The sequence below is a fragment of the Mesoplodon densirostris genome, chromosome 4 (genome assembly GCF_025265405.1).
Source record: "Mesoplodon densirostris isolate mMesDen1 chromosome 4, mMesDen1 primary haplotype, whole genome shotgun sequence".
Taxonomy (NCBI): domain Eukaryota; kingdom Metazoa; phylum Chordata; class Mammalia; order Artiodactyla; family Ziphiidae; genus Mesoplodon; species Mesoplodon densirostris.
This window is the reverse complement of record NC_082664.1, coordinates 135,940,124-135,960,528: the sequence shown is the minus strand read 5'-3', so window position 1 is coordinate 135,960,528 and position 20,405 is coordinate 135,940,124. Positions and strand designations below refer to the sequence as shown.

At 34.3% G+C, this 20,405-nt stretch overlaps 1 protein-coding gene across 6 annotated transcripts in view; it reads left to right on the top strand.

Moving 5' to 3' along the window:
• The window catches only part of TCF12 (transcription factor 12), a 393,224-nt gene that overhangs the window by 335,213 nt on the left and 37,606 nt on the right, over positions 1 to 20,405 (top strand). For all 6 annotated transcript variants that reach the window (XM_060097288.1, XM_060097287.1, XM_060097289.1 and 3 more), the window contains 5 exons: positions 7,400 to 7,505; positions 8,539 to 8,678; positions 8,955 to 9,099; positions 9,757 to 9,821; positions 17,857 to 17,935. In XM_060097288.1, coding sequence (XP_059953271.1) covers positions 7,400 to 7,505; positions 8,539 to 8,678; positions 8,955 to 9,099; positions 9,757 to 9,821; positions 17,857 to 17,935 — 535 coding nt within the window. The remainder of the gene's footprint in view (positions 1 to 7,399; positions 7,506 to 8,538; positions 8,679 to 8,954; positions 9,100 to 9,756; positions 9,822 to 17,856; positions 17,936 to 20,405) is intronic.

Here is a 20,405-nt window from a genome sequence, read left to right as displayed (position 1 = left end):
TACTAGTTTCTATTTAAGATGAAGAACTTAAAACTATCCTAGATATGTTTTTAAATGCAGGAAATTAGCAGGCCTCTTCTAATAGAACTCGTAGTAGTGAAAATTGGTATAGCCATGGTTTTGGCACCTGCCTCCCCACTTAATTTGTATTATAAGAATTAGAGCAGCAAGTAGCTAAATTTGCGTTGTAAATACTTCTAAGATTTATTTTTCAAATAAACATTTTCAGTTAATAAAAGCACAGAAACCAATATGAGAGTATATAGAGCTACATTTCTGTTCCGTTGGGGATTTACTGCTCATTAACATGAGAGAGGAAAGTATATAATTAATTAATTCGAATTTCCAGGCTGTCTATGGGCCCAGTAGGGTTAAATCTAACATTTGTATGATGAGGAAAACATGAAGTCATTTAAGAATTCTCTGAAGTTAGAGTGCTAAAGACATTGGATGACAAGGAGTTTAGCTTAAATCTGCTTTGATTTTTTTTTGCCTTTATCAAAAATATATGAGACTATATTCTAGATATGAATCCAAGAAGGTCTTTTTTTCTTGATTCAAGTGGACACAAATACCAGGAAGTTAAGCCCCTGCCAAGAGAATATGTTGTCACGGGTCAGGTTTATTAATCTTTTAGAAGGAAATTTATGTCCCTTTCCACTAGCTCATGAACATACTGAAGAAAGGGATCAGGTGCTGTATTGTTGGATCTAAATATTTTTAAAATGTAGATAGCGAAGAAGTGACACTCATTGATTTGTTCAGTACATTATCCTAGCATACAAGTTTCAAACCCAGTCCCTTAAAAATTCCATGGTTTATCTCTCAGGAAAAAAATTTGTGCTTATTATAAAAATGATACTGGTTACAATAAAGAACTGATAAAATACGCCCAGTGATGTTAAGATTAATTAAAATATGCTTGACTTACCTAAGAAGAAATTCTCACACTTGAAAACCACTATTACTCAACTATACTTTTTAGACAGCAGCAGTAGTAATTGATTTTAAGCTGCTTTGTACTGAAAGCTAGAATTCTTTTTTCTTATCGTTGTTAGAAAGGAAATTTTACATTATTTCACCCCTAAACGTTCTCCGGAAATTCTTGGGAAAAGGTATTGGTCCTTTTATTTATGAGTATTGAAAATATGAACATATATTTATGCCTTTTACAGAAATTTCAGTTGTGTTTTTATCAGGCTAACTAATTAGATGAAAAGAATCTTTCATGGATAGCTTGTGTGTCCCTGAGTTAGTCCTACTTCAGACATTTTGCTTTATGATGCCTTTTGGTTTCAGTTCTTACAATATTTAGTACTGGAACTATATAAATATTCCTCCCCCCCCATAGGCTTGGAATTACCATAAAAACTTGAGTAGTAAGTTGGACTTTATGGCAAAATTTACTACATTTATGTAATATTAAAATACTGAAAACATTGAGATATTTATCAAATCTGTCATTTGTTTAAATATTCTTGGATATTAGGAGATTCTTAAATTAGACTGCTATTTCATGTACTTACATTTTTAAATGTCTTTTTCTTTTGGGTTGTGCTTGTTTTAATTTTGATTAAAGAAAGAATCAGGAAAGTGGGAAGCCCTGAATTTCAGAAACTTTAAGATTTTGACATTTATGTTAAAGATATGCTTTTTATCTGAGTTTATGCATCAGGTCAGTATGCGTAGAAAACAATGGATCCAAAATGATCAGAAAAATCAATAGGGAATAGTTTTTAGGAAATTTCTTTAACTTTTAGTTAAATTTAAATTTAACTAAATTTAAATTTAGTTAAATTTCTTAAACTAAAATTTCTTTAACTTTTACTTAGTTAGCACTCTTATCTCAGTGAGTCTAATTATTTAAAGCAGAAATTTTACTTACTCTTTTTTAAGCAGCCTCTTTTTAGTAAATTCAGGTCCCACAAAGTGCAGAGGTAGAAGGAAGCTGTTTATGTATATTATTGTGTGTGAAACTTGCATAGGTTGACCAGCAGTAACTAGAAAATTCTTATAATAATTACCTAGTTTTTCTTTCTTAGTTTTTGCATGTTGACCCTTAAATGTGCCTATTTTTAAAATCAGTGGCCCAGAGGTTTAATTACAGATTTTAAAGCTAGAATTTGAGTTGGGTTGGGGTTTTCTTTTTTTCCAGTGACCTGAACTGTTTTGTTTGTTTGTTAGTTGTCAGGTTTTAGATACTCAGCTAGATCTTGAAAAATTTTTATGGCTTAATACAAAATATAGTTACATAAAATGAGATAAATTAAGTGTATGCTCCTGAATATAGTATCACATTTTTATTTTAAAATTATGATGGTAGGGTAAATTAGCCAAATGATTTTGTTTTGCTTTATTATTTTGGTAAGTTGATAAAGATTATGCTGGAGATGATTTATGCTGTTAGCATAAACTTTTCACATATTGGAGGTTTAATGTTAGCATTAAAGTGTTTAATGGTATTTAACATATTGGAACTTAAAGAGAACTGCTAGTCAAACCATCTTGACAAAAGAGCTAATAGAAGCCTAAACATAGTGAAATATCGGTAATAATTTCTGTTAGAGCATGTTCAGAAAAATTGATAAGCTTCTCCTTCTTTCTTCTTTCCAAATTAGATAAAGGTGTTCCCAAAATGTTTAAGAGTTTTGGTTTTTGTTTCATAGCCTTTGGAGTTTATGAGACTCCTAGAATATTTCTTTCAAAATAATTTATCTAATTTTAAACTGGTGGGTAAGGAAGAGTGATCTCATCCTGTATTGTTCAATATAGTAACCAGTAGCCACAAATGACTATTTAAATTAATTAAATTAAAATTAAAAATTCAGTTTCTCACTTGTACTGTCCACATCTCAAGTGTTCAGTAGTCACATGTAACGAGTAGCTACTGTATTGTACAGACATAGATACATTACCATCTTTTCAGATATAGAACATTTCCATTATTACAGAAGCCTATTGGACAGTGCCCGTCTAAAGCATTCCTCTCATTTTCTGTGGAAGGGTATCTTAATTAAGATATATAGCGAGCTATTCTCACATACTAAAGAAAATTCCCAATTCATTTCCTCATCATTTAGAACATTTAAAGATATCAGCTACCACACAGGCTTTGGATCTATTTTTAAAAGCATAGGGGATTGCATCATGTTTTAACTCATCACTGGATGTGACAAGATAACAAGAAAAAAATATCTTTTTAGCAGAAGCTTCTACTTTTTTTCATCTTTGCTGAACAACTATCAGAAAATCGTGCCTTTCTGCCTTGCAGAGATGTTTCCAATATTAATTATAGGAAGGATGCACTGAAATCAAGAGCGCAGTGCACCGCTCCAGCCTCTAAAGCTAAACAGAGAGTGAACCTGCCCTGAATTGGGGTGATCCATATGACTAAACTGAATCACCCAAGCAGGAAAAAAAGGAATGTTTTTGCTAACTTGACTCCAGTTGGCTTTATGAGCTAAAACATTCCAAGGATAATTGTGTAATCACTGTACAGAGTAATGTAAATATTCATCCCTGAAGTACTCTGTCACTCTTAAAAAGTAAGTTTGGGTTGATGGGATGAGGACAGTAGAGATATTACTGTGAATTTACTCTTTTCAAACATACTTAACAATGAAAGGGAGGTATCTGTTAGATTTTCAGTTATATTCGTTTAAGTTGGGGTAAATGTTATGGTTCTGTTCACCCAACACTCAGAATTTCTCTCTTTTCCATTCCTGAAGGAGAAAAATTAAGTACTTGAGAAAGAAGGACATTCCCACATGATACCTACTTTGAACCTGACATTCTGAAATGGAGGCTAGAATTCTAAAGAAAATGTCTAATTACCACATTTCAATAGAACATCTTAAATTACTTAATTGTACTTTTTCTGTTTCTTTTTAAAATAGTGTGACTCCTGGTAGATTTTAATCACCTTAAGCACACATATTCCTTTCTCTTAATTTTGTTTGTTGTGATACAAAATCATATTTAAGATTTAAATGTGTGATTAGATCATTAGGAAAAAACTGGCATCTATGTGCAGGTGATCAGATGACATAAGCAGTCTGGTTTTAATTTGTGGCCAGTACTGATTGTAACTAAAAGAGACTTGCTCTTTTTGTGGAATTGGCTGACTATTTCCCTACATCTGGAGTTAATAAAGTCTTTGAGACCACATCAGTTGTGCTTTGCCGCAAGAACTCTTTGATCTGAAAAATCTCAACTGGCACAACTGCTGCTTCATAACATTGCATCTATGTTTTTGCAAGCTATGGTTAAGATACCAAAAGTAAAGTTTTTGGTCGTGTGTTAGAAATGCTGTTAGATGGGCCTCTTTGAGAACCATGGTTTTCAAAACATTTTTATCACGATAAAAACTTTGAACTTATGTTAGTAAATAAATGATAAGCTTACAGTAATTTAGAGTTTTTACCATTTTCATTTATAAGATCTATTCTTTAAAAGTCAATTTATCTTTTTCAAAGTCTGTTTGTAGAGACTAACATTAAAAACAACTTTGCCCTAAAATGAGCCCTGTGTTCTCAATACAGCTTCAAAATTTTTACATACGAGTAGGCAAGCAGGCAAGCCTCTTCTGCTTCATGTGTTTTATCTTGGTTTTCTTGCTTTCCATGATAGTCATCAATTAACCATTATCTGATCAGCATATTCTCCTTTATTTACAGCAATTTGTAAATCAATAAAGTCAGCAAAGGTTCTTTTATAAATCAGCAGAATTTCTTTGCTTTTGTAATTGCATACATTTAAAATTTTTTAAAGTGTAAGTTTATCTTGTATGGAATATAGTGAATTGAATAGAAATAAGGATAAAGAAATATATATTGAGAGATTATATATAAATTTTAACTGACAAATTATGTAGATTTTTTTGTGTGAAATGACACATCAAAACTGGAGTTTTTCATAAGTATCATTGGGAGGTTTACATACTGTTTCAATCTAAAACCTAGATAGAATTAGAGAACTTTATATTGTATACTTTCAGATCAGTGATGGTATACATAGTAAATAAGCATTTGTGACAAAAACATGTTCTAATGCTGTCTTCTAAATTTTATTCTCATTTGTATTTTCTTTCTGCATCTCTTTTTTGTTGTTCGTGGTTTCAACGTAATCTGGGGAAAATCTGTATATTATAAAGGGGACAGAGGACATCTAGCTAAAGCTAAATTTTGATGCTGAAACTTGATTAAAAGAAAAAAGTACAAAATTCCTTTCCTGAAAACTTTTCCTGCCTATCAGCCTATCTAATACATTGCAAACACATTTGTGTATATCCAATTCTTTCATTCTAACTCTGTCTTTATGTCATAGCATCAAACTAGAAAAATATGTTTAATCTATATAATGCATAATCCCCTATCTAGGATCCTTCTGGGTAATTCTTAGGAATATATCTTGTCCCAAACTTCTCAGGTACCACAAGTGTGTGTTTTCCTCTCTGGGATGTAAGAAGTAGGAAACTAACCTGAATGCCGGTCCATTAAAAAGACACACCTGTGCTTGTAATAGCATGGCTAGCAAGAAGACTAAAAATTGACTTTTTAACCTTTTATCTAGGGTGAACTGTATATAAGTAGGATGATGTCGGACAAAAACTATAAGAAATAGCAGTTGAGTACTAAACAGGGACAATATGTAGCAGTGTAACTGCTCTTATAAGAATTAGAAAGATGATATTATTAGCTAATACTTAGTGAGTGGTTACCATGCTAAACATTTTTGAGCCTTCTGTGCGCCTTAGCCATCTTGAGGAATCCAGGTTGTTTTTGTGTTTTTTGTTTGTTTTTTTGTTTGTTTTGGGGGGAGGTTGTTATGTTTTGTTTTGGCTGCGCGGCTTGTGGGATCTTAGTTTCCCAACCAGGGATCAAACCTGTTCCTTCAGCATTAAGAGTGCAGAGTCCTAACCACTGGGCCGCCAGGTAATTCCCTAAACATTTTGTATGTATTATCTCACCTAATCTTCCCATCAACCCTTGCCCGCCCCCCCATGCAGGTAATGTTAGCACCATCTTACAAATGAGGAAACTGAGTCTCAGAATGTTAAGTAATTTGCCAGGAATCTTTACAGTTAGTTAATGCCTCAGAGAAAGAATAAATGACAGTTTATGTAAATAAAAAATTGGCTCCCATTTTAATCTGTGTGTGCTTCCGCCACTTTTTTATTAGTGCATAGGAATGTATGCTTGATAAAAATATCAAACTGTATGGAAAGGCATAAAGCAAACGTTTTCCTCCCCAATTATAAGTCCAGAGGTATAACCATTAAGTTTCTTACGTGTAATTCCAGAAATCTTCTGTGCTTATGCAAAAAATATGTGTATGCTTTTTTTTATGCATCCTCCCATAATTTTATTGAGCTAGTTACTTTTTTCCACGTTAAGTGAACACTTTGAATTTTTATTTTGGATTAAAATTTAATAGATGTACCCTTATCAGACTAAACAAAAGAAATATGTTTCATACACTGCTCACAATAGGACACCTTTCCAGTCTTCCTGACTCCTGGCTTACTTTTACTTTCACAGAGCATGCATCACCTTAAGTGTTACTTACTTGTTTTCCTTCTTGGTTTCAGTAGTCATCATGAGAATGGTTTGATCATGTTTTGATTATTACAGTTATTTGGATGCCCATTTAGTTTTCCAGAGAAATGACAGAGTTGGCCATTTGCCAATTCTAAATGTTCATACTTTGTTTATCTGAAGCAAAGGTTTACCAAAGGAAATTAATACTGCTCTGACAGATTAAATGAGACTTCCCTGAAAGCTGTGCCAGACTTGAAAATTTGCTTGAAATTAAAGAATTAAAACCCCTGAGCAGAACTTGGTTTTAATTTCGCCAACCCTACTAAGTTAAGGAAGTTTCTGAATAATTGTGTTGTGCCTTTCACAGTTAACTTTTAATAGTAGTAAAGAATAGTAACATTTAATCTGACTCATTTTGATTTTGATAAATCTTGTAACAGTGAAAAGATGGATTTTATGAACAAATTCATAAAATAAAACAAATTTTATTTGATGCTGTATTCAAAAGACATTAGTTTCCACTATCACATTTTGAATCACGAGCCTATATGGATTTGTGTTTTGTAAGCAAAGTCAACATTTGTGACTTTATTCAACCACCTGATGTAATTGTCACAGAAAGATGCATTACAGGGATATTTAGAATAGTTTTTTCTCTAGTGATCAGCTAAAAACAAGCAGGTAGTTAATGTCCAAGTTAGACGTTATTTATGAGGATTTAGGCAGTTTATTTGGATTTGCGGTCGGGCTTTTAAGATATTGGATAGGCCTTTTTAGGCCCTTCAGGAAATGTAACACATTTTACATAAGTGGTATGACAGTAATTTACATTTTAATTAAATTTCCTGTTTAATTTTAAGGTATATGCACCATCTCCAAATTCAGATGACTTCAACCGTGAATCTCCTAGTTATCCATCTCCCAAGCCACCAACCAGTATGTTTGCTAGCACTTTCTTTATGCAAGGTAAGTACTGCCAAATAGTTGTCAAGTACTACAACAGTTATCTCTTGTATATTAGCTAATATTTTAAAGTTGTGAGGAAAGAGAATATCTGTATAGAAGTTCAGGCATTTTTTATCTAGATATGTTTGGCTAAAGCAAATTAAAATTTAGTTTTAAAGTTTCCTATTGCTAATTATTGCTGACTGCAATGTAGTTGGATTATTCAGCGAAGCATCGGAGTGCTCATCTAATATTGATTGAATTTATAAAGGACTTCAGTTGAGAAAAGTGAGTAAAGCTGCTCTTTCTCATTTTAGGATTTAAATGTATAAAAGCTATTAACAATTTTAGTTTCTTGTTTAAATTACAGATTCATATCACCCCTAGAATTATCAGTGCAAATAAAAAGTGAATATCATAGAACAGAATAAGACTTTAAGAGAGAAAAAGTGTTGCACTTCCTTTCATTCTTGTCTAGCAAATCATTTTTATTTGGTCTTCTGTGGTTTTGGACTATGGGAGCAATAAATTACTACATAAATGGTTCCTTGACTTTACATTGGTGAGTGAAGTCATTGCTAACACATTTCTTTTGAAGGCTGACTATAATATAGTCATTATCCATTACTTAGGTTCTCTGTAAGAGAAACTTCTTTATTCTAGTTTGAGAATGTTTGGTATGATATACATTGCTTATAGATTAAGAACTTTTTGTATATGGGTATACCATTTAACCAAAAGTTAAATCCAACCTATCCCCAGATTTGGAATTTTTATTGTCCTCCCTGATACGAATTTAGGTCTTGTGAGGATTTTTATAATGATCTGCCTACTACAGTTTCAATTACTTTTTCTCCCTCTAACTATAAAGCTTTATTCCTTCATTTAACATAGTAACTATACAGTTTGGAGGGAAGAAAACTAGATGTAAGACTAGGTTGGAAAGGGGAGGAAAAACATATCTGGAGGGTACCCTTTGAATTTTTATAGCATCATCAAAATAAAAGAAAAAATATTGGCTAAGGAAAATTTTATATTTCTCTTTTTGTCTTAGATGGGACCCACAATTCTTCTGACCTTTGGAGTTCATCAAATGGGATGAGCCAGCCTGGTTTTGGTGGAATTCTGGGGACCTCCACTTCCCACATGTCTCAGTCCAGTAGTTATGGCAGCCTTCATTCACATGACCGCTTGGTAGGCTGTAACACATGACTAGGGTGCAGCAACACTTTGTCCTCACTTGTGTTTCTTTTGGATTACAAGTGTAAGATTTGATTCTGCCAAAACTTCTGAATTTTGAAATACTTCTAGGCTTACTTCATGCCTTTTGAAAAAGTAAATGACAAGAGTAGTGCCCTTCAGCCGCTAATTTATGATCTTTTTAACCTGTTATAGTAGTTGCCCAGTTATATGTGCATATTATTCAGAAAATGTATTTAGTAAATCATGTCTCTTTCCCCCTTTCTTTAGAGTTATCCTCCACACTCAGTTTCACCAACAGACATAAACACAAGTCTTCCACCAATGTCCAGCTTCCACCGTGCCAGTACCAGCAGTTCACCTTATGTTGCTGCCTCACACACCCCTCCCATCAATGGATCAGATAGCATCCTAGGTGAGCTTTTTTAGGTTGGCAAAACTCCCTAAAACTGAATTTGGCGATTTGTAGTGAATCCCATATTTTTCAATATATATATATATTTTTTGTTCTTTTCATATTTTTTTCTTCCAGCTTTATTTAGATACGTCATTGACATATAGTGCTGCGTAAGTTTAAGGTGTACAGTGTATTGATTTGACTTAAATACATCATGAAATGATTATCACAATAAGTTTAGTGAGTATTCATTATCTTATATAGATACAAAATTAAAGCAATAGAAAAAAAATTTTTTTCTTTGTGATAACCCTTAGGATTTACTCTCTTAACTTTCCTAAATGACATACAGCAGTGTTAGTTATATTTATCATGTACATCCCCAGTACTTATAACTGGAAATTTGTACCTTTTGACTCAACGTATTTTTTAGTATTGAGTTTAAAAATGAAAGAAAGGAAGAAAAGAAACTTTCTGATTTTCATTAATGTACAAACTGGTAAGGAACCCATCTTTAGCTTACTAAATACAACACAGGCAGAGTATTTGCAGGTTTATTGTGACAGATTTGCAACAACAATGGAGAACACCATTGAAATAATGGCAGAGTGCTAAAAAAGCATGCCTGCTTGCCTGCTAAACTTCTTGATTTGTTTTCCTCTTTGAAATACTCAGGAACCAGAGGAAATGCTGCTGGAAGCTCACAGACAGGTGATGCACTTGGAAAAGCTTTGGCATCTGTGAGTACTGAATTTACATATTTTGCTGAATGATTTTTACACTGCTGAATGCAATGATTAGATTTTGTGGGCAGTATGTGTCGTTAAAGGGTGTAGTTATATCAGGACCACTTCATTACTCATTTAGAGCTATTTTCGGTTTGTATTGATTTGTACTGCCCTTAAAATAATTCACGAGAACACTTTCCCACCCTATTCCCTCAAGAACTGTCCTTCTAATTTCAATTTAAATATCTGTTTTTGTCTTAATGCAACAGATGTAGGGAAAAGAAAAAGAAATTTGGGCATTTTGAAATCTAAAGCACAGATTACTGAGGTTAATAGTTAAATCTGTTTATTAGTTTTAAACATATACTTTGTGAGTTGCCCATTAAAGTAAGTCAGGTGGAACCAAGAAACATAACTCAGTTATTCTTCTGATCCAGAGAAGGAAGTGCTTTTATAAAGATTTTTTTTCTAACATGGAAGGTATTTTATATTTTTTTTAAAGGAAAAAATCAGCATCTGCTGCTGATTCATTTAAGACATAGGAGATGAGAGCCTTTCCAAAAAGGAAAAAAACAGATTCATTGAAGAACCCACGCTAAAATGAGTAAAACTAATTTGAAGGAATCCCATAGTATTTTCCTCAGAAAGTAGTTTACATCACACCAGAATGTTAATGACAAAGCAATGAGTTGGTTTAATAAAGGCAGTGATCGGTTTTAATATATGATCCTTAAAACATTGAAACAAAATCCATTCTTTTGGGAGAACATTTACCAGTAGTCCATAAAGATTCCAAACCTAATTATTTAAGAGGCACTTCTGCTTTGTATTTTCTAAAGTTTCCTCTTAGGCTTTTTCTTCCTTTCTTTTTTCCTGAGTGATATGCCTCTCAGAATTTTCACAGAGTTGTCTTACTTATGTCTTACTATGAAGTGCAGTTAACTCTGTCAAACACATTTGCTGCTGTTCATGGGGAAGGCAGACCACTTAATGTGTGAGTAGTAGGAAGCAACTGTTGAAATTTAAAGAGATAAACCTCTTTGTGAATGGTTTCTGTAAATAAACCTTACTCTAGAGCAGTACACGTTTCTTGAGAAATGAAGCCAAGTCAAATTCATCTACCACATAGTGGTGGCTCACACAAAATAGAGCTCAGTAAATGTTTGTTGAATTCAGTCTTACATCATATGACAAAAATGATGATGATGATAACAAAACCCACAAAAATATCATCTGTAATTTGTATGCTTACTAGGTGCTAGGCACTATACTAAGCATTTACATGCGTCGTTTCATTTAGTCCTCAAGAAAGCCCTGTGAGGTTAGCATTATTATTCCCACGTTACAGATGAGGAACTAAGGTTTAAAAGGTTAAGTAACTTTGGCTCAGAAAGATTAAGTAACTTGCCCTAGGGATCACCAGGCTAGGAAGGGTAAAGCCTAGATATTAGATTAGATCTGATCTAACTAGCTTCACTTCCAGAAAGACCAGTGGTACAATGACTGTTATTTTACAAGGTGTTGATGAGGATTAAAGGGAGTGATCTCACTTATTCTGGACTTATTCCACATGATGAAAAATACCTACTTTGGAAGAAAATTATTCTGTAATATTAAATGAGTGCCTCCCAGGTATTTGATTGACTTGCCAATTCCTTCTGCTGATTCTGTAAGAATCCAGTAGCAGATATTTCACAGGTAGAAAGACAAATAACATTTGAACTTTCGATACTAGGCAACTTAAAAAGTATAACCTGCATTTCAGGGGCTTTTTTCTCAAAAGTTTTTGTTTATTTTATTCAGGGAAGGCTTCCATAAAGGATCCTTGGCAGATAGGCAGGCAGGAATTTGTGATGTTCTCAGTGGTCCTCCAAGCTCCTTTTCAGTTACCCTTCAAGTCCTTGACTATTCTCCCATATTATGACCAACATACTAGCTAAACCAATTGGCATTTGGAAAAGAAAATCTAAATTCAGTGTGAATGGAAGCCAGGGGAGAATGTTTAATCTAGTTAGTGGGTGGGCTTTGGTTGCCATGGAAACTCAGCTCTGTCATCCTGTGTTGTTACTAGGCAGGAGCAGCCAGGTCATTCCATAAATCATTTCTGTCATAGCTGACGGTGATGCATTCCATCTGCTCCATCACTGCATGCCATAGTCTGCACACTTCAGATCCCTTCCTTCAATCCATCTCTTGCCCCACTCTGCACCAGACATCTCCCCCAAACACATTCTTTCTCTAACTTCCATTACAAACTCACATTCACTTTAGTGCTCTTAGAATGTCCTGAAAACAGACAAAAAAATACACTGGGGATAGGAAGGATTAGAAGAGATGAGGAGAAGGAATTTTATGAGGATTACACTTGAGAGTCTGACATGCGTCTCAGAATTTGATGTTAGGTATTACAGATCTTTGGAAATGGTGACCATGAGTATTTGAAATTTTTAGTTCTATAGAATGTGACGTTTTAAATACAGCATCTAGGTTTAGATGGAGAAATGCCATGCTATTGTCATTAGAAGTTATTTCTAATAGCTCCCCAAATGTCTGATATATGTCTTAGATGGTCTTTCATGTGTGAAACAGAGGTTACAACCTTTGTTCTTCAGTTTATGTATTAAAAAGCACACAGAATACTGGGTGATTAAACATGTAAGGCCAGATAATACATTCGCAAAGGTTCCTTTATTTTAGGTTTAAGCCTGGATAATTATGGTCTTAATCTCAGGATAGCTAGAAAGAGAATTGTACATGAAAGTATTTACACAAAGTTCCCAAAGCCCTATGGATTATGCATTAGTTTAGATAATAAACTGGGGTAGATAGAGGGAAAGGCGAATCTGGATATTCGTGCCATTTCTGTGTTTCCCTGAACGTCTGCCAGACAATAACCCTTTAAGATTGTGCCCATGGAGAGTTATATAGAGAAGAAACATCTGGTTTATTTCAGTGCCTAATACCATATCAAAACACTTGGTCTTTAATTTAGAGGAGATCAAACAAGAAGACTGTTGAACTTTGTTGATTATATCAGACTTCTTTGTGATAAGTTATGTTTTGATTTCTACCTCAGAGCAAAGGAAAGGGAGAGAGTATGTGTATGTGTGTGTATTGTGTATGTGTATGTGTACGTGTGTGTATGTTTTAATCTAGATAGTTAAATGGTCAGTAGTCTCTAACAAAAGGAAAGAAAATTCAGGGAAGTTGATGTTTAAAAGTAATTCATGAAATAAGTTTCTTTGTTCCTTAGACTCAATAACATTAGCATAATAAAGATTAACTGAAATGTGCACTGTAGTGTTTAAAAAATTGGGCCCGCAGTTCCAAGGTTGGGCTTGGGAGCACTCCATTGTTTCTTTTTTGTCTGAAGCCCTTTTCATTAGCTTCTGGCTTATTGGCACCCTGCTGATTGGAATAGACCATGACTGATAGGAGGAGGAGCCTCATTTGTTGCAGTAAAATGAGGCATATTACCGTTTAAGCCTGGCAGAAGGTATTGGGAGTTATTCATCATTGGTCACTTAACAGTATGAGGACCATGGACTGCATGTAGAATGAGTTCTTACTTTGTGTTTAGGCTCTAGATTCTAAATCACTCCCATCCCCATTTTTTAAGTAACTGATTTTTTTTCCTTCTCTTTTTTTACTTTGAAACATCTATGTTAGGACTTCTTTAAGGTCAGAAAGTACAAAAAGTAATGTATTCCTGAGTTAGAATGCTCTTTGTCAAATAAAGCCTTATGTTTAGAATTTCTTAAAGTAGCACAACAGTTTCTATAGAATAAGTATAGTTTGTATGTCATTTGGTAATAGAATAAATATGCAGAAGTGAAGTTTAATGACATGATCTGTGATCTAAAAGGCTGTATTATTCTGCTCTTTTAATGTTGCTCCCTTCCCACATACATGTTCTTTTTATGAAAGTAAAAGGGACAAGAAAAAGTCCTGTAATTTGCCAGGCTGTCAGTTCAGGAAAAGTATTAGTAACAATTCTGTCTGTCATCACTTTAATTTAGGGCAAAATAGAACCAGGGAATGTGATGAGTGAGTGGAGAAAATACCTTTTATTATACAAATGGAGAAGGTGCTTTTGATAAAAACACCAGAAATTATATGTTGATATGCTTTTGGTACTGCTTCTCCTGTTTTCACAGTGATTTTTAGGAGCCCACACCCACTTTATATGTAACATCATTTTGCTTAGTCATTGCAAGGTAGTCATTGCAAAATGACTCTAAAGTATAAACTTCCTTCTTTGAGATAAAGAAGTTGTCACCAGTCCTTCACGTGCTTAGGGATTATTTAGCTGTAATGGCAGAGTTATGAGGGAAAATAAGGGTTGATAGTCTGCTTATATCCTCAAAAGCCCATACCTGCCTAACGATGTGGTATGGACAGCTTAGTACATCAACACTAATTCTCAGAAATATTGGAACCATACCATATTGTTGTTCTCAAAGCTTATACCATAAAACTTATTTGTAAATGAATTCATCTTTATAATAGTATCTTTTTCTCCCCTTGGTATTCCTGTTACTGAACCCCACTATATAAATGCTGAGATAAACTGCTATTTACTGAATTCTGCTTTTTTATCAAAAAGTATTGTAGCGAATTTCAAGTGCAATTTAATTGCTCAAGTTTGTTTTTTTTTTAAATATTGAGCACCTACTTGTGCAAAACAGTGACAGACAATGATGGATTCAATGTTGAACAGTATAAGGTCCCTGCTTTCAAAGAGTTTACAGTCAAGGAGAGAAGATAGAAAAATGGTAACATAGAGCATAGTGTGAAGTAAAATACCAAAGAGAAGTAGCAGGTTACACTATGAATATAAGGGAAGTGAAAATGATTGTAAGTGGGGAGGTTACATTTGAGCTGGGCTTTGATGTGTTACAGAATTCCATCAGGGAGAAGTTAAGAAACAGGCCTTTTGCAAGGACAAGCTGTGTTCAGAAAATGAAAAAAATATTTTGTTTGCTGTAATGCTTTATGTAGGTTATAAGGTAGAAAGATACTTTTGTAACCAGATAATGGAATACATCAAATGTCATTCTGTTTTATTTAGTAGACAACAGGAAGTGCTATATGGCATTTGTTCAAAACTGGTAGAGGACAATAGCTCAGTCAATTATGTATGGGATGAAAGGAGCGGGGAGTAACTAAAAATATAAAGACTTAAATAGTCCAGCCATAAGTTCTAGTAAAAGTCTAAGGTAGTGTAATGGCAGTGAGAATGATGTATGCCCATCCCAGAAACATTATAGAGAATTGTGAGCATTGGTGTCTATGGTGGGAAGAGTGGAGGAGCAGGAGAAAGGAGGGGAGAGTGAGAGTGGTTTTGGTGACCATGAGAATACTGGTGCTAACTGAGATAGAGGAAACAGAACTGTTCTGTTGGGAAAGGTGGGAAGCTTGGGGCAGTGATGCAAAGTTTGGGTTTGGACATACTGAGCTTGAGATGAAAGAAAGATATGCTCAGATGGAGAAGTCCAGCAACCAGTAGGAGGATAGAGGTGTCATCTTAGGAGTCATTCACATGGATGTCATAGTTGATACTTTATAAAGAATGGTATTACAAAGAGAGGAAACACAGGTAAATAGAAAAGAAAACTGAGACTGGAGCTCTCGGAAAACCTACATTAAGTGAACTGTATGAGAGAGTAAAAGAGAGAAGGAGCCTGGGTAAAAATTATACATCCAAGGATTTAAAAGGGATACTCAAATGCTAACTTATTTCAAGGAAGATATCATTCCTTCTTTCAGCAAGTGTTTATTTACCAGCACTGTTGTAGAATCAGAAGCTACTGCAGATGCTGTGTAATTCACTTTGGTCTGAATAAGACAAAGTCCTTGCTCTTCTGGAACATGCATTTCATTAGGGAAAAGGGTGAAAGAGACCTATGATAAACAAGTAAACAAATTTAGACAATTAGGGATTAATGTAAGCAGTATGAAGAAAACAAAGTGGGAGGTATGATACACAGGGAATGCTGTTTCTCCAGTGCTTTCATGCGATTAATTCATACGGTCAAGGAAATTGAAAGTCAGCAAGTTAGTCTAGTTTATGATAATCAAAATTTTGCATGAATATAGAACTTCTTTCACTCCTCAGCCACCCACCATCAGTGTTATCAACCCTTCCCTCCCTTACCAGTATTATAGTCAAGACATATTTCATATGTTAGCATCAGTTGTTCATAAAAGTTATAATCATTTGAATCATAAACATGAGAAATAGTGATTTACAAAAATAAAAGGGTATGTTGAGATACGTTTTTGTTGAAGTTCGGTGACGTTACCTAATTTACTTATGGTTGAAATAAATCACTGTATGTATGCAAGCCATTAGGAACCAAAATGTGACCTTTAGCTAATTTTCACAGGTGTGAAAAGTAACAACTTTTAAAAGGTAACAACTTTGACAACTTTAAGACCAACAACATTGATCTTATAGCATACTACTTCCCTATTACTAAGTCTTCCCATAAAGTTTTTTGAAGTCTTCTTGATAACTGCACTTTTCTAAAATGACTCTCCAACCTGGGAATTCCCTGGCGGTCCAGTGGTTGGGACTCGGCACTTCCACTGCTGGGGGCCCGGGTTCAGTCCCTGGTCGGAGAGCTATGACCCCGCAAGCTGCCTGGTGTGGCAAAAAAAAATTTTTTTAATAAAATGAAATGACTTCCCAACCTGACTATACAACTTTTAGATGTGGCTCTTTGGAAAGAGTTGGTGTGTAAAGGGATTTCCAGTTACAATTTAGTAACATCATACAAATTGGTATAGATATACTCATTTGTAGTCAGTGCTTACAATTTAATTGGTGCTATCTTCTTCTTTTTAAAAAAATGAAAGCTGTTAATGTTTGATGATTGTGACCTGTGGAATTTTGTTTTACCTGAGCCTGTCCCAGTATCTGGGACATACTTTTCAATGTGTTATACTGTCTTTAAAACCAATGCTGAGACCCCATATATGCCATAATTTGGGCCTCTTTAAATTTATTAGAGCTCTAAACTTACTCAGAGCAAGATTATTTCTATTGGATGACACTTTGCACCCACAAGTAGTGTTCCTATTTAAAATATTTGACCACAGTTTCTCCGAATAAGTTGATTTGTCTGCCCTAAGTGCTGAGATGTGAAGATGATTTATGAGGCCTGTTATAAGAATGGGATTGTCCTAGAGAGGAGTTCCTAGGAACCGTTGGTGCGTGGATTAAGGAGACTTTTTAAAGGTTTAATGGTTAATTATGTAAACTTGAATGAATTTCTGTCACTATTTTTTTTAGCAATATGAAATAAATATAAAGTGTTGCAACAAAACCTTTAGCCAAAATACCAAAATTTATGCATCCAGATATGTTATCCTCTTAGGAGGTAAAGTCCACAGATTATTTTGGGAACATTTTTTTAAGAACTTTCAGGGTTTTTTCACTTTCTTCAAGGGTGACAAAATATCCTTTGAAAGCAAGTTTGATTTTTTTACAACACTCACACATCATTAGGAGCTAAATTTGGCAAAAATGTAGTTACTGAAACAACTTTCTAAAAGAAATAAGGGGTAACTTTTTAACAATCACTTTCTTTGACTCTTAAAACTATTTTTAAGGACTATTCTCTTCAAAAGATAACCGTTTCCTAAGATTATTTTTAATGAATAAAATTTATTTAGTTGGTATATTCTAGAAAGATTGTTTATCAGACTTGACTTTATAGTCACTTCTCTTTTTTTTAATCACTTCTCTTTTTTGTTCTAGCAATTAGAAATTTAAATTACTTTCAACTAGGATAATAAAGAAATAGGTATGATCTGTTTATTCCTCTCATATTAGAGTATATATGATACTTTTTAATCCGAGTTTTAAAACTGGGGCTTCTATAGGCTTTACATAATGGAATAGTTCTAAAATTGATGAAACAGTTTTTCACTCTGAGCCTTAAGGGTGGCAGCTTAGATTATAAAAATAACTCCATGCAAATGGATTTATATTTTTGCTTTTGTCACACTGATATGTGCATATCTTTTGTTTTCTGGTTAGATTTATTCTCCTGACCATACCAGCAGTAGTTTTCCATCAAATCCATCAACACCAGTTGGATCCCCCTCACCTCTCACAGGTAGGCTTTTGTTTTATCTAACTACTTGATAACATGCATGGGGCTACTTGGAAATATTTGAAGTTTATTTTTCAATAAAATATAGTAAAAACTCACACCAAAAAAATCATTTCTATCCTGAGAAAACATGTAAACAGAGCCTTCTCCTGAGTTCATTTTGGAGAATATTGAAGTATTTGCTGTTTGAATTATTTCTTCATATCTTCTCTGATTCTTAAAATAATTTGTGATAATTTCTAAGAACAATTATTATAACAGGATAAAAAATAAGGCTAAGCAATTAGGATGAAGGTAAAATATAGAGAAGGAGATGAATCAAAAATTTTGATAAGCTAACATAGAAAATAAAATAGCCTATTTAGAAGTACATATAACATCTTTCTTCCTTATTCTCTGCATTTTCCACATACCATGTATAAGACTCAAATGAAAAACTCTGCACTAGTTTGTCTTTATTTTTAAGTCCACTGAGTTATTATTTCATATATATATATATATATATATATATATATATATATATATATATTCTTGGGGATAATGTAGGGTTTTTTTGCTGAAGAAAAGAACTGTTTGTGAATGTGTATGAATATTGTTATTGGAGTTAAATAAGTGTTCAGATTTGCATTGCTTTTTTCCTGGTTTTTTTTTACAGTAGTTTTAACAAGTTCCAGATACTATCCTACAGTATAAATTTGTTGAGATACAACTGTTATTATTGTAAATAGGAATTTTTCGATTTATTAGGAATAAATCAAATTACAGGAAGATGCTTGGATCTGATCTGTTAAGCTATAAAACTTGGAATGTGTTTCCTGAGCAGTGTTTAGAGAAAAACCATGCTAAAGAAGAAATGTATTAGTTCTAAGGAAAAGATATTAGACAACTGTGTAAAAATTGCCATTTTCCTCCAACAGTTGACCTCAGAAATGATTCTCTATTACTGATCAAAGTCACTAGTTCAGTCCATGTGGTATTGTTGTTGTTGCTGTGAAGCCTTTTTGCATTGTTCAGGGTTTCTGAAAATCAAGGCTGTGGTGTATCAGGGCCCTGGCTATCACCTGTGCTCTGTGATTTAGCCTTGTGACTCTGCTAAGAAACATTCCAGTGTGGAAATGATGAACTGCTGGCAGCTGCTTTCAGCTATTAGTGGGTTCTGCCACTTTCTCAGACACCATGGCTTCAGCTGTCTAGTAAAAGTTGAACAGCTGTTCTCCACATAGACAGGACTATGAAAGACCCATTGACTTAAAGTTGTTGTTTAACAGAGGGATGAAATTACAGGAAGAATGATGTAACTTTAACCATACTCACCCTCTTGGCAGAGTTTTACTAAAATTATCAGTGTCATTTTTGCCACACAGCCTGTTTCACTTTCTCATCTCAGGTAGCTGTATTGGCCCTTACTGTATGTTCCCACTGCCTCTTCTCCTCTGCCCAGCCCAGTAAGATAAAAGTGTCCTTTGGTTTCCATTAACACTGGTTGGGAAGGCAGGCAGCAGAAGAGCTCAGCATCTATGCAGGGACATCAGTAAAATGAAGAATCAGAAACTTTAGACGTTTTTCAAAAAATAATGGTCCAAAGTAAAATCTCACATTTCCTCTTCCTTTTTTTTTGAATTTTTTTTTATTTTTTTAATTTTTTTTAACATCTTTGAGTATAATTGCTTTACAATGATGTGTTAGTTTCTGCTTTATAACGAAGTTAATCAGCTATACGTATACATATATCCCCATATCCCCTCCCTGTTGTGTCTCCCTCCCACCCTACCTATCCCACCCCTCTAGGTGGTCACAAAGCACTGAGCTGATCTCCCTATGCTATGCGGCTGCTTCCCGCTAGCTATCTATTTTACATTTGGTAGTATATATATGTCAATGCCACTCTCTCACTTTGTCCCGGCTTACCCTTCCCTTCTCCGTTTTTATTTGATGTTTAATGGATGATATCCTCTTTCCACCTTTAATTCAGCTGATTAATGAAAATCTGTGAAATGTTAAATTGTATAATGAAGGTATTAATAGGCTTCTTTTTTCAATTCAGCAGTCATACTCAAAGAAAAATATTTTCATATACTCCTGTTGAAATGGCATCAAAGACTGATTTTATACAGGTGCATCTCTGTCTCTCATCTCCTGTATCTAGTGTTTTCTTCTTACAACCACCCCCCCACACACACACACCCCAGACTGGCAGAGCAGACATGGAAAGGAGGAGGAAAAAAGGAAAGCAATGGGCGATAAAGTATTCACAGTTGAAGGAAAAATGAAAAAGATAGAGCAAACCAGAGCTCCTATATAATATGTACAAATTATTTTGTACCTTGTGTGGCAGAAGCCTGTCATCTAGAGTAAAAACTCCTCCCCACTATGTGCACTCTACACTTGCCCTCTTCCTTATGCCTGAGCATCAGTCAGACTCAGGACAGACCTTGTAAGAATAGTTGCACAGGTGCAAAGCAACATAGGCAGT